The sequence below is a fragment of the Echiichthys vipera genome (genome assembly GCF_963691815.1).
Source record: "Echiichthys vipera genome assembly, chromosome: 21".
Taxonomy (NCBI): Eukaryota; Metazoa; Chordata; class Actinopteri; order Perciformes; family Trachinidae; genus Echiichthys; species Echiichthys vipera.
Window position 1 is genome coordinate 22390158 of NC_139846.1, and position 14950 is coordinate 22405107.

At 46.1% G+C, this 14950-nt stretch overlaps 1 protein-coding gene across 2 annotated transcripts in view; it reads right to left on the bottom strand.

Moving 5' to 3' along the window:
• Positions 1-253: 253 nt before the first annotated feature.
• LOC310963438 (kinesin-1 heavy chain-like) overlaps positions 254-14950 on the bottom strand; it is a 24026-nt gene continuing 9329 nt past the window's right edge. The window contains exons 9-26 of one of the 2 annotated variants that reach the window (XM_083936282.1): positions 14925-14950; positions 13381-13526; positions 12287-12435; positions 11791-11990; positions 9820-9888; positions 9278-9484; positions 9052-9195; positions 7024-7212; positions 6670-6787; positions 6525-6580; positions 6330-6439; positions 5545-5646; positions 5402-5462; positions 4424-4495; positions 3694-3798; positions 3354-3561; positions 2803-2878; positions 254-2188 (exon numbers count right to left, since the gene is read on the bottom strand). The exon at positions 14925-14950 is cut by the window's right edge and continues 79 nt beyond it. In XM_083936282.1, the coding sequence (XP_083792408.1) occupies positions 2182-2188; positions 2803-2878; positions 3354-3561; positions 3694-3798; positions 4424-4495; positions 5402-5462; positions 5545-5646; positions 6330-6439; positions 6525-6580; positions 6670-6787; positions 7024-7212; positions 9052-9195; positions 9278-9484; positions 9820-9888; positions 11791-11990; positions 12287-12435; positions 13381-13526; positions 14925-14950 (2045 nt within the window). In that variant the 3' untranslated portion in view covers positions 254-2181. Of the gene's footprint in view, positions 2189-2802; positions 2879-3353; positions 3562-3693; positions 3799-4423; positions 4496-5401; positions 5463-5544; positions 5647-6329; positions 6440-6524; positions 6596-6669; positions 6788-7023; positions 7213-9051; positions 9196-9277; positions 9485-9819; positions 9889-11790; positions 11991-12286; positions 12436-13380; positions 13527-14924 lie in introns of both variants that reach the window. The other variant, XM_083936281.1, reaches the window with a different exon arrangement.

Below are 14950 nucleotides of genomic sequence, written 5' to 3' on the forward strand. Positions count from 1 at the left end.
GAGAGTAACAATCTGTAAGTTCTTTACATTTGTCTGACAAACAACTGTCTTAAGTCTTGAGAAGCAGTTTGATCAACATTTAATACAAAACTCAATCCACAAAGAGTTTTCTGAACTGCATTAAAGGCAGATTAAAGGTCCTTAACTGCCCTTTCTAAAGATGAGGCAGAGCTATAAGTAATGGTGTCATCTGCATAAAAATGAAATTTTGTATTTGTGACATTTCTACACAAATTATTAATATAAGTAGTAAATCAAATAGGTCCCAAAATGAAAACTATAGGGCGATAATGTCTAATAAATATGTTTTAATGGAAGGGCACCTCTAAAGGAAAGCACGGCTCTCTCTTCAAACAAGTTGGTGACATTGCATCTCAAACCTACATCGCTGGGATAATGTTCTGTGAAAACTTACAACAGAATATAATAATAAGCTTCAGAAACCCCTTACACGTTGTCTACGGCAATAACCAACTTAAAACATTACATCATCGGTACAGTGAAGCATGGGGAAGGGATCGCCACAATGGCATCTGCTGCTAAACTGAAGTTGGGAGATGTAACATGAAAGTGCCCCTAACCACAGTGTAAGTAAGTAAGTAAGTAAGTAAGTAAAGTTTATTTCTGGAGCACATTTAAACACAGCTCACACTGACCAAAGTGCTGTACATAGCATATTAGGTGACAGATAATAAAATAAATAAATACACTTATAAATGAGTGTTTTAAGCTAAGACGCCGTCATGAGACAAACACTTAATCACAGACATGACAGACAGTAAACACACAGAGAAAGCCGGTGTAAACAGGTGTTTGGAGCCTAGTTTTGAATACTGTATTTCTGACGTCACGTGGCCACCAACAGAAAACGCTCTGTCGCCTTTCCGCTTAAGCCGGGACCGTGGGACCCAAAGGAGACCTTGGCTCAGGGACCTGGGGGCTATGTGGGGATGCATGATACCACCTACAGTGTGTAGCTGGGGGCCAAGGCGCGAAGACCTTTAAAGACCATCAGCAATATTTTAAATTATATCCTGGATTCCTGGACAGGTATGATGCGCTGATGCTTTTTGCCGCTGCATTTTGGACCACCTGAAGCCGTGCCACCATTGTCAGAGGGAGACCAAAATAAAGGGAATTACAACAGTGAAACATGAAGAACTCCAAAACGACAGATGTGCGTCCTCCACAGAGCTGGGTCTGTCTGACGTTCCTGTCTGTTATAGTGAAGGTTTTCGTTGCCACCGTACTCTACGGGGGAATTGTTGGGTCTCTGTAAATCATGAATAAGTCATAGAGTGTGGTCTTTACCTGCTCTGTAAAGTGTCCTGAGATAACTTTTGTTATGATTCGACACTATAAATAAAATTGAATTCAATATGTCATTGGAAAAGTAATAATTCACAATGGTTAAGGTCAATCCTGTCCTCACGTGACCTGAAGACAGCCACTCATGAAAGACAATCCTGAAATATCTCTATGATTCAAGCGTTTTGTTCGGGGAGGAAGGTCTGAAATCCCTCCTGTCCAATGAGGAGCTGTGTTTAACATATGCAGGAAACATCTGGTCGAGGGCCCCGCTGTCAAATAATGTTTCATTGAACCAATGGTTCACTTTCCTTTTCCAGTGCTTTCTCCATTTTTGAATTTTCACACGAATAATTCAATAAATCCACCCAAAAAACCCCAATGCAATCATTTTTATGTTATAGTATTTCAGACCTGTCAATCATTGGGATTGTTTGAGAAGGATCAGATGAAACATTATGATCGAACTACGCTGCAGGGATTCACCCACTTTTCTTGGCACTGTACGTATACGGAGCTGTTACAACCTGGACCAACTGCACAGGCACTTCCACATCGTTTCAGTGACTTCTACATACTAAGTCATCGTTAATACGCCCAGTGTGATGGGACATTTGTCTTTGGAAGCTTTAACTTTATATTCTGAACAATAGTAGGAAGACAAACACACTGTTGGGGACACATACTGATGTACAGCCAGAAGAGCGTCTGGTGATTATACAGGCTAGTATCAGGTCCAAAGAGGCAGAGGCCCGACAGGCTGTGCGGTGCTTATATACAGTATGTACACACTTTGATGTCGGATGGGTTGGCGCTGTGGTTCCAGGGAAAAGGGGTCTGGAGTTTAGTCGTCTAGGTGACGATGCTCCGTCCTCAGGAGCTGTAGGGGAAAGCAGAAGAGAAAATGAGAGGAATTTACACGTTATCTCTTTGGATGTTTTACGTGGATGTGGAATGTATAAGGGCTAATGTGGAGTTTGCATGTTGTCCCCGTGTCTGCGTGGGTTTTCTCCGGGTTCTCCGGTTTCCTCCCACAGTCTAAAGACGTGCAGGTGTTCGGTTCATTGATGACTCTAAATCACCCGTAGGTGTGAATGGTTGTCTGTCTCTGTTCGTCTCTATGTGTCCTGTGATAGACTGGCGTCCTGTCCAGGGTGTACCCCGCCTTACGCCCGATGTCAGCTGGGATCGGCTCCAGCCCCCCCGCGACCCCGACCCCGGGATAAGCGGTTGAAGATGAATGAATGATAATGCAGAGCGAGTGGGTCAATATTGCAAATGAAACCCCCTCCAGCATCACCCTGAGAGGGATTAATTTGCAATAATGACCAGCTCAAAGCTGCGTAATAAATAAGAATAAAAACACGTCTCACGTCTCAGAACGTCTTCTTTAGCCAGTCTTTAATCAATAACTAAGTATATTTGTTTTAGTTACTATCAAGCAGCCACTGAACACAACACAGACGCTGAGAACGGCGTGTATTCTCCCCTCACCTGTTGTTGCCTCCTCCCTTGATGCCAGCCTGGCTGTTCTGGATGAGGTGCAGCTGGCCTGGCCTGATGGGCTTGGCTGGGTCGGACACAGAGAGAGAGCAGGTTGAGACATCACATGTTATTCAGAGTACACACGCAGTTCTTATTGTGGTTTGAGTTGAAAAGGAAACATAGAGGTAAGTGAGCTTTAAAGGTGTCGGTGGGTGTCTATTTGACATTTAGACGGAGCCGTGGTCGCTGCTCCTCCCTGCTGGTCTTTATGCTAAGCTAACTGCCTCCTGACTCACCACACAGGCATGAGAGTGGCTCTGATGTTCTCATCTAACTCTCAGCAGGAATTCAAATATAAGCACATTTCCCCTTAATGTCCGACTGTTCCTTCAACTTAGGACGTGATGTTTGTCCTTTGGTCTGTTGGAAAACCTCATAGACTGAATTTATTTGCAGTTTTTCAGGACATTGACTGACACTTTACCGCATTATTAGTCTAGACGTTTTCAGGATTTTTACTCCTATGCAAAATATAGTTCTGTATATGTGTGTGCACCCACCTATCGAGGCTCTCCTGCCCATGTTTTTGGGCTTGGCAGAGTCCTTAATGCGCTCCATCTCCTGCTGGTAACGCTTTCGGTCGTGGGCGGCGTTCTCTTTGGCCTCCCTCAGAGCCGCCTCTAGAGCTTTGACCCGCTCGGCTGTGGCCCGCAGGCGCTTCTCCAGTTTGGGCAGCTCACCGCGGAGGTCAGCGTTGTCCCGTAGCAGCTACAGAGGGGGAACAGACAACACAGAGAGTGAGAGGAGAGGGAGAAGACAGAGAATCTGATATAAGCTACTGCTATGATTAGTTAAGGCAGGGAGCACCGTGGTAGTTGTGTGTTTGTACGTATTTTTCACCTGCTTGTGAGCTTTGGAGAGCTGCTCCAGGTTGTTCTCCAGGAAGCAGATCTTCTGTTTCTGGGCAGTGCTGCCTTCGGAGTCATCGGAGTTCATCTTAGCATTCTAATGAAGCACAACACGCCGCTTTATCGGCACACGGATTTCAATCCACGTTTTACATCTGCGTTCATTTATCCATGTGTCTGTGCACCACTTATTTGTTGCATTCAGTTCTTCCATCCTAGTATGTAAAAAGAATTGTGTAAGCGAAACCCCTGAATCCAAAACATCCCATTTGTGGCTAAATGAGCTGATAGGCAGCAGATTCGTGTCGGGTACAACACCATGACACATTCGCTGTCCTCCTGCTTTGCCTTTGTGTGTCTCATTATGCCTGCGCCCGAGGGCTGGAGATGAGCGCCACGCCGAGAGCCTGCGCCCCTAATTTACAGCTGCTACCTTTGAAGAATCAGATGGCCTACTTATCGCAGACTCTTTCTGTTGTGTTCCCCGGATTCATTAAAATTTCATCACGGCGCAAATGAAATGCAGTGCAGCCGGTGCGTGAGCGAAGTAGGGCTCCGTTCGTTTCGTTCCAGGTGAATGTCGTGGCCGGGGCGACAGGGGCTCATGTGATGTTACACCAGACAGTAGATGAAATCAGAAAAAGCAGATGATTACTGTGATAATGTAGCGTGAGCAGCTGCAAGAGAGCAGGAGGATGTGTGCGTGCTGCCAGGGCTTTTACCTTTCTGATGCGAGTGGACAAGTCTTGGACAAAAAGTCTCCTGAGGTTGTGGAGTGTCTGCAGCTCTCGGGCCTGCGTGATGGCAAGGGAAACCCAGTTCAGAGAAACAAACATGTCTGGAGACATTAAAGGCCTAGTTCACCCAAATTACATCCCTGCAGTGTCTGCATATAAACATATAATCCATATAAATACGTTAAAACAGCATGGTTTCATCATGTCCCAATCCTACACCAAAAGCACACGAATTGCATACGTTTTCTGGTGCAACAGTCCATATTAATGTCCTAAATATCCCACAATGCAATGCAGTAGTAGCAACAGCTTTCATAACAGACAGGCGGACAGCAACCAAGGCAGCTCTGTAACGTCAATGAAGCTTCAATTTACTTTTCTACCTTTAAAGAATCTGTGATTTTGTCATCTGCGTTGAATGTTGGACTGTTTTCTTACCTTTTACAGTCATTTAACGGACAGAGAGAGTGAGATACTCGCTACAGCTGCATTTATAGTTTCAGTCTCGATTACGGCGCTCACTCTCCTTATTCATTGTATTGCTCGATCGACCGATCTCTCTCTCTCCATCTTTTTCTCTCTCTCACACACACACACGCTCGTTGAGCCTCCATCCAAAACGGCCTGTTCAACCAGCTGACAGTTTTTAAGTGTCTTGACCCATAAATGGGTTACTGAAGCTGTTTTACCACCATCCGCAATTCATTACAACTGTACCTTTGTGTATTGCATTGTGGGAAAACAGTTTACATCAACAGCGCTGTTGTTAGTGTACTGAATCATGTCAGTTATCCAGAGTAAACGGGACACTGTGTCCGGATCAAGGTGCTGCTGATGACATTCTTAAACGTCACTTTGTCAAAAGTTGAAAAACAAAAATGAAATTCCATTTAACTCCATTGCATTTTTTAAATCCAATCAAACTCTCTTTTGTCTAAACCAATTGAATAGAGATTTACTAACCACAGTCTCCTCCAGTCCCTTCATGTCCTGTTTGGCCTGCTCCCTCCGGTCCTGTAACACCCTGCACAATGGAGAACGGCTGTCACCTAACGCACATAGTATAATGATAATCAATGCCTGTGAACGATACGTAGAGGCATTACGTGAGCTCTTGCAGCTGGCGGCTCTTCTCCTGGTCTGCAACCTTTAGCTTCTCATGCTCCACCCTCAGCCTCTCCTGCTCCAGCATGATCTTCTGGTTCAGACTACACACACACCCGTCACAGTATCAGTATCAGTATCAGTACAGAACTCTTTTATGTCGCACCTACACTGTCCATCTGTACCGTGCCCAAGCACGTTTCACGGCTAAAGTCTAGTTCGTTTGACCAGTGTGAGTGCAACCATACCGCGTCTAGGCACGGCACGCATGCCGTCCACTACCCGTTTGGGAGAGGTGGGCTTTTGTAAAGCACGTTTGCATATGTACAAGCACGAGCGTGCGCACGTGTACGAGCATGAGGCCTACGTCGGTTCTGACGTCATTTTATGTGCGCCTGTTGGGACATAGAAAAAAGAAGAAGGACCATGCGCGGACATATAAAAAGGTTCACGTTCACGTTGGTGTGATGCGGAGGTGGAGTGTTTACTGCAGATTTGGTCGATGAAAAGATTCAAAAACAGTCGACAAGACGCACAAAAACTCTGAGGTCTACGGAAAGATCTGGAAACAAAGCCACGCATCGCTATGACGTCAATCAATGCGCGTGACGTGTTACAGCGTGATGACGTATAGGCAGCAAGAAGCATTCTCCGAGGCCCAGGTAGAGTGAGTACAAACGGGCCTGGAGGGGGGACAAGTACCCTAAAGCACGGGGCACGGTACGGAGGGACAGTGTGAGTGCGCCCTTATTTAGAGACGGCACTGTTTGGTGATGGTGTGTCTTACTCCTGCAGCTCTGTCATGAGTTTGTCCTTGGTGTCCAGCTCGTCTCTCAGGCTGCTGATCTGCTTCTGATGGGTCTCCCTGTGCGACTGGATCTGCATCTCCACAGCTTCCTGAAGACACACAGGCACAAACAGCTACAGGCAGCATTTCCAGTCACAGACCACAGCTGTGAGGGACGGCTCGGTGATACAGTACCTTGACTTCATTGGCAGACTGGATCTCATTTTCCTTCTCCATGGTGTTGACTTTCTCTGGAAGGAGACAAACTGATAAGGTATCACTATCAATCACGGGCCTGAGTTTGACAAACCTGCTTTAGAGAGTCTTTAGTTATGCTCACCTTGGGCTTTGATCCTGACGATTTCCTCATTGAGGGAGTCCACGGTTTCCTCCAGCTGTCTTTTCTTCTGCTCCGAGTTCTGGAGATTGTCGGTCAGGGACTTGATCTTAGCTTCATGCTGGACGCCAACAGGAAGATGAAAACCATTATAAACCCTCACAAACTCCACAGCAGCTCTTTTTAAAACACCCAACAAAGACGTGCAGAATTATGCTAAAGCCCATCAACTTGTGAAGCCGTTGTCTGATTGCTAACAACACGATCTGCCATTTAAATGGACCACCACCAGTGTCGCTATGGGGACTGTATCCATGATGGCAGAGGCAGCCGGGGTAAGTACAGCGGTGCGGTTACCTGGGAGACGCGGAGCTGACAGTCAATCAGCTCCGTTTCCGTGGCGTCCATCTTCTGGGTGCTCTCGGCCTGGGAGCTCTCCAGCAGTTTGCTGCGCTTCACCAGCGTCTTCACCTCCGACTTCATCTTGCTGATGAAGAGACGGGCCATCGTGAACTCTTCATCGATGAGACCACTGCTCTCTTGTTGCTGAGAGGTCAGAAAACAGTCATTAGGAAGGTGTGCGCCATGTTCTGTCTTTGTTATGTTGTCTGGTTCGGTTTGGTTTGGTTTCATTTATTGTCGACAGTCTGCAACAAGCAGGACATTTAAAACAATGGCGGTGAAAGGTTCACGTTGGTGTGATGCGGAGTGTTTACTGCAGATTTGGTCGATGAAAAGATTCAAAAACAGTCGACAAGACGCACAAAAACTCAGAGGTCTACGGAAAGATTTGTAAACAAAGTGACGCATCGCGATGACGTCATCAATGCGTGTGACGTGTTACGGCGTGATGACGTATAAACGGGCCTAGGCCTGGGGTGAGAGGGAGGGGGGGACAAGTACCCTAAAGCATGGGGCACGGTACGGAGGGACACATGAGTGCGCCCTTATTTAGAAACAGCACTGTTTGGTGAGGATGTGTCTTACGGAGACTTGTGGACTGTGGAATTTTTAAAAATATTACGATTAGCCCTTGGTACCTTGTATCGTCTACCAGAGGGGAGAAGTTCAAACTCCCTATTGAGTGGATGAGAGGGAGCGTTTGCTACTTTGAGAGCTTTTTTCCTCAGCACTTCCTCGTACGTACAACTTAATGGTTACCGTCTCATCCCTGTGATTTTTGAGGCTAGGTTGACTATTCTCTGGGAGAGGGGGGGACAAGTACCCTAAAGCACAGGGCACGGTACGGACGGACAGTGTGAGTGCGCCCAGATAACAAAAACAGGGATTTATACCTCTAATATACAGCCTAACTTTAGTGGGTCATAACATATCGTATATAGAATCAAACTGCAGATGCTCCGGTTGTAAACATCACCAAACTTTTCTATAGATTTTTGACTCACGACAAAGTCCAAAATTTGGCCCGCACAAGACGCCGTAAGGCTTGTTTTGTTTTTTTTAAACTGCCTTTTTCTACGTGATTGGTTGTTGCAGCCCTTCCTGGCGTGTGAAGAGGAGCGGGGAGTCAGCAGCCATCGATGCTATGAAGCAGCCAATAAAACAGCTCTTTAAAAAATGTGAATCACCGCAAACATGAGAGATTAGCTGCAGACAGAGACACACATGCACATGACCAAATGCATGATCCTCTCCAGGCCTACCCATAGCTGAGATAATGAACTTGTGATATAAGAAATCAGATATAGAAATAAGTGCTTGCTGCACAAATCCATCCCTAATTTGAGCAAGTATTGCCTGGGTACTGATTTAAAATGAGCAGACCAAAGGGCACAAGGTTTTACATTGGAGGAACTTGATGCAGACAAAGGCAATGAAGTGGAAAGGTGTCGCCTAAAGCACACATGTGATGCAGGCAGCTACTTATGTCACTAAAATAGTTTTTCTTTCACACAGCCTGCTGTTGTTGTTGCTCTGTCAACATGTCAAATCATTCATAGTTTCGAGAATATTTCTGAATTTCAATTCAATTCAATCGTATTCAATTGGTTTCACAGTGCCAAATCATAACCAAGGTTATCTCAGGACACTTTACAGAGTAGGTAAAAACTACACTCTATGACTTATTTATGATTTACATAGACCCAACAATTCCCCCGTAGAGTACGGTGGCAACGAAAACCTTCACTATAACAGACAGGAACGTCAGACAGACCCAGCTTTGAGGAGGACGGACATCTGTCTGCACCGGAGAGAGGAAGAGAAGGAGAGAGAAAGAGAGAAAAGACGGACAGAAGGACAGAGAAAGACAAGGACAGACACCAGAGATGCAAGCAACCAAAGAATAACAGTAACTATAATAATATCTATAGTAAAACAGTGCAAAAACAGTTGAAACAGTGCGTCACCACCACGACTGCTAACCTTAATGTCGTTGCTTCCCACCGCGATGCCGATCTCAGCCAGGTCTTTGAGCAGCGACGACATCATCTCGGTGACCCTCTTCTTCTGGTGGTTGGTCATCTCCTTCAGCTTCTGGAGTTCAGAGTCAATTGAGGCCAAGGAGCTCTGGTGGTGGATGACGACATGAGTAAATACCCGATCACGTGTAATAATCAGCGTTAGATCTTTCAGCGGACTCAAGAAGTACCGATTTCTCGTTGAGCTCCTCGCTGAGAGCCTCAAACTCTTGCGCTTTGGTCTCAACTTCCTGAGTCTTCTGGTCGTAGTTGAGAGCCAGCTCCTCCAGGGCCTGCAGCACCTCCTTCACCTCCTCCTTGGAGGCTTCGTTCTCCGCCAGCAGCCGGTTGAGTTCTGTCTGCAGGGTGTCGTGATCGCGGCGGGAGGAGGCTAAGAGCTACGGGTGAGGATAGGGAGTGAAGATAAGACAGTGATGCACAGTCTAGGGAGGGAATGGGGTGAAAAGGGAGGACAGTTCATTTTTTCTAGGATCGACAAAATGCATTTCTGTGCAGCTAAGAAAAACCTCATGTGTTCAGTCTGGGAGGCTCCACTGTTACTTTCTGCGGGGTGAGTTACAGTCTGACCTCTCCTACGGGGGCCACTAATGGTCTGCTATCAGCTGTCAGACGGGGTCTGTGCTAACAGGAATGGCTGCAGGGCTGAGACGCAGTTAGGAGGAGAAACAAGAGGAGGGGAGAGGAAGGGGGGGGGGGGGGGGGGTTGTGTCACCTCCTCCTGGTCCAGCATCTGTTGGTTCAGCGACTCCACCAACTGAGACTGCTGGTTGATCTCGTCGTCCTGGAGGAGGGTGAGTCAAATTTAAGACATCAGTCATTTACTCCCTAAATGCAAACAGAGGCGATACTGAACAGCAGCCAATCACGCCATCTGCTGACCGACAGAAGTACTACATGTAACAAGGACCAAAGTCAGTTCATGCTAGTATTATTAGCAGCGTTTCAGTATCTATCTGTTTGATATTACAACTCTACATTAAGTCAGTTATATCCCCAAAAGCAATTTCAGTCAAGAGCAACTGGACTTGGTTATTTGTCGAAGATTAACCAGGCTGGGACGTTTTGTTCCGACCAGTCCCAGCCTGTTCCTGGTCCTGTTCCTGGTCCTGGTCCTGGTCCTGGTCCTGGTCCTGGTCCTGGTCCTGGTCCTGGTCCTGGTCCTGGTCCTGGTCCAGTCCAAGCCTGGTCAGATGCGTACATGAACTGATGATGCCTCTTGGATGAGAGGTGAAACGTCTTCCTGACAAATAACCAGTCCAGTTGCTTTTGACTGAAATTGCTTTGAGGAGAACGACGACCTGGACGAATGAGAACATTCACAGGCTTAAGTCATTTATATTTTCTATATAGTGATACATTTATTGCATTATTAATACATGAAACATAAAAGTGAGATGATTTTGGAACAGACTTTGTGACATTTTGCCTGGACCTCCCAGGACGAAGGGAAATCTTAATTTTCTGTATTTTCAACACAGGTTACAGTGTAATATTCATGATTCTCACCACAAAGAGTTCAAACAGATATAAAATTTCACTATAAATAGGAATGCATTTATGCGAAGCACAGATAAAATATCTGCCTACACTTAGATTCAGGTGCACAACCATCAGCTGTGGAAACAGGCAGAGAGTGAAGGAGGTCTACGGAAAGATTTGTAAACAAAGCGACGCATCGCGATGATGTCATCAATGCGTGTGACGTGTTACGGCGTGATGACGTATAGGCAGCGAGAAGCATTCGCTCCGAGGCCCAGGTAGTGTGAGTACAAACGGGCCTGGAGGGGGGGACAAGGACCCTAAAGCACGGGGCACGGGACAGACGGACAGTGTGAGTGCGCCCTTAAAGACTGAACTTATTTACAGAATGTAGACCATAGTTTTAAGTCTTCACGATAACACAAGAATCCATCTTGTCCGGCTCCAAGTAATCAGTTTGTGTTACGAGCAAAGGTCGGCCAATCAAAGGAGCTGCTGGCAGCTACGCAGACACAAAGCAGTTGTCTCTTAGCGGTGAGGAGTGAGGGTGAGGGAACGCAGACACATCTTCTTCCAAAGTGGATGGCTGTATGTCACGGGCTGCATAATAACGCATTACTACCACATTATATTAATGTTCACACTCTGTTTTATTATATTATGCTTTTGAGGAATTCATTAACGGCACAAATTGGATTTGTTCGCTCACATCGAATATGTCAGGAGCTCTGTTATGTTAATGTTTGCATCGCTGCACTCGACACTGACGTATTATCCGATTCAGAAAAAACTCACTCACTTTTTCAGCTGGTCTCACTATGGTCTACATTCTGTAAATCAGTTCAGTCTCTAAGGGCGCACTCACACTGTGCCTCCGTCCCGTGCCCCGTGCTTTAGGGTCCTTGTCCCCCCCTCCAGGCCCGTTTGTACTCACACTACCTGGGCCTCTGCGAATGCTTCTTGCTGCCTATACGTCATCATGCCGTAACACGTCACACGCATTGATGACGTCATGGCGATACGTCGCTTTGTTTACAAATCAGTGTGATTAACTGTTACCACCCGAGTTCAATAACACTTGGTTAATGAACGCTACACTCCCGTGTGTCAGTACACCGCTCCAACTTAGGCATTGGCGTGCGCACCACCAGCGTTTCTTTTCTGGAGGCTGCAGAAACACTTCCCCCAACACTGTCCTCCTCACCTTGTCATCCAGCTCTTTGTAAAGCTTGGTCACTTCCGCCCCATACTTCTCTTTCTCTGCGTCTGTGAGTATGACTCCGGGGAGGGTGCTGAGGGCGGGCGTGGGAGCTGTCTTGTCGTTGTTGAGCGCACTATCCAGGGCCTGGACCTCAGCTTTGGCCTTTTCTTTATCAAACTGATCCTCCACTGGCACACTCTCTCCTGCAGGGGGCAGAAGAAAAGGGCCATCAGCTCTGGTCTCTGTGGGTGTCTGGGATGTGTCCACTCTCACCTCTGCTGTTCCCTTAAAGTGTGATTCCAGCGCAAAATCATCCCATGGTCTTTTTACCGAGAGAATAATAATAATAAATCCATGTCTGGGTTCAGTGAGTCTATATCAGGATGAAGACTGTTGGTGCAATGGTTCAAACACATAAAACCGATTTTTTCCCCTCCCATTTCCAGATAGGTATGTTTGCCCTTGTTGGGTGTCGTACAGTGTGCAGTGCAGTTCTCACCACTCCTCCAGCGGTTGAGCTCGTTCTCCAGCCAGGTGACGGTGTTCTTCAGCGTCTTGTTCTTCTCCTTCTCTTTCTCCCACTTCTTCTTCCACTGCTCTGCAGTCAGCTCCACATTCAGAGTGACTGTGTTTTTGATGGTCTTCGCCCTGGTGAGACGGGACGGTAACATCACCAGCTCAGACACTCACCGACTGGTTTCACTGATGGTGCTTTCATGTCACAGATCTACAGATGCTACAGATCTGTGGCTCTGTCTGATGGAATTCACTTTTTATTTAAAAGCAGTATTAGTGCCGACAACTATGTGTTTTCTCTCATTACAGTGGAGCTGCTGGCAAGCTTGTCAAGCAGGGTGTTAAAATAACTGTTTAGTTTTTTAAACAACTGTATTCATATGTTTTCCATCACAAGAATACAGAAATTTGAATGTTTGACGTGAGTGTCTGATCCACCTTACTTTCTCCAAATGCAAGCGTAGCATCGGCTCCCAGATCCACTGACTATTGGTAATTAAAAACTATAAGACAGTAAGCAAGCAGACATGCAAATGTAACTGCATCACAGCCGGGAAAAACAGCCCTATCCCATTCTTCACTACACCAACACTTGCATTTAAAGGGTTAGGAGTTACTGTTTCATCACCTTTTGTGTCTAAAACCTGGATAGAGAGTGACATGATTTTGGCTACATTCACACTACGAGCTTTATTGCTCCACTGACACCGGTTGGTTGAGAGATAGCTCTAGCTCGCAGCTGCACATTAATGGTAAGGTGGCTACTAGTGCAGCAACAAGAACATGACCCCTCACCGGCTTCCCACGTGAGCAGGCCAACTATGGAAACCTCTGCAGGGGTGGGCGAGGTTTTGTGTTTTTGTCTGTGTGTCTGATCATTTTTGGGAAAGAGCTACAGTTTGATTTTACCAAAATTTCCCTCCTCAACTCTGGAAGTGTACTGTCTGACATGCATTTTAAATAGCATTTGTTATTTCACAGTGTGTGGAATCCTTTTTATAGGCGATACCAGGCTGTGTGTGCGTGTGTGTGTGTGTGTGCGTGTGTGCGTGTGTGTGTGTGCATGTGTGTGTGTACCTTTGTCCAAACATCAGTGTGGACCTGGTCTCGGCGTCGTTGAAAGCGGAGGGTGAGCAGCAGATGACCATGGTGGTGCGACAGTTGCCTCCCAGGGAGTCCTGCAGGATCCTGGTCATCTTACTGTCTCTGTACGGGACATAGCTCTGATGGAGGACACACGTGGAGTTCCTTATGAGATCGCTTATCGACAGCCTTGGATCAACAAACTCATTGTTCAATAATAATAATGTTAGACAGTGTTTACATCATTCTTCTTTGTAGGAATCTTAAAGGCTCAGTGGACAGGAACCCTAGAAAACAGGGTGATTGTTGAGTCTACAAGGGTCTCATCTCCTCAGCTCTGACCCGAGCTCTTCCCACCAGAGAAGCACGGGCATCTTTTGTTGTGTCTTGTCAGGAAGTCTTATTTTGAAAGGGTGTAAAGTCGGACGTGAGAGGAAGGGCAGAAGAAGAGAGGAAGGACAACAAAGGGTCAACGATCCTCTTTGTTTCTACACCGTTACGCAGACGATGCCTCGCTATTCATGAGCGATCCGTCATCACACACACACACACACACACACAAAAAACCACACACACACTTTAACGTCTTCTTCTTCTTCTTTTTAACGTCTTCTTCTCTTCTTTTTAACGTCTTCTTCTTCTTTTTAACGTCTTCTCTTCTTCTCTTCTTTTTAATGTCTTCTCTTCTTTTTAACATCTTCTTCTTCTCTTCTTTTTAACGTCTTCTTCTTCTTCTTCTCAGATGCTTCATACACGCACCCGACAGTCCCGGCCTGAAGCAATCGCCAACTGGCCAAAGCTTCTTTTTTTTATGTTATCCTCCATAAAGTCCGAGTCACAGGTAAGACACATGAGCGATAGTAAATAGTATTTATATTCAGACAATACTGAACAGTGCTGAATAAGTAGTTGATTAGACGGCCGCGGTGACTGCAATGAATAACTAACTTTACTCAGATGTTCCCCTGTATCAGTATGCTTTGCTTTATTTAATTCAATTCAATTCAATTTTATTTATAGTGCCAAATCATAACAAAGGTTATCTCAGGACACTTTACAGAGTAGGTAAAGACCACACTCTATGACTGATTTATGATTTACATAGACCCAACAATTCCCCCGTAGAGTACGGTGGCGTTGAAAACCTTCCCTATAACAGACAGGAACGTCAGACAGACCCAGCTCTGTGGAGGACGCACATCTGTCTGCACCGGCTGGGGAGGAAGCTACAGTTAGCAGGAGGCTAACGTATTAGCAACTTCCGACCTGGCTGTTTACATAGTAAATCAGCGCGTCGTGGGGTAGATTCTTCGCAGGCTGAAAACAGAGCCTAGGAGAGACGCAGAGGTGTGATCTTCTCTCACATCACTTCATTTACATCATCCCCAAGGTTATTATGGACGTTCTTGCCTAATACTGCTAAAAATAAGCTGCCTACTGAGCCTTTAATGCTAAACCAGAATCACATTGATGTGCTAATTAATGGCGGTTATGATGGGAGCACAGGACCAATCCCTCTGTAAACCAACGTTCCTCACCGAGCCCTCAGCCAGAGCTGAAATGA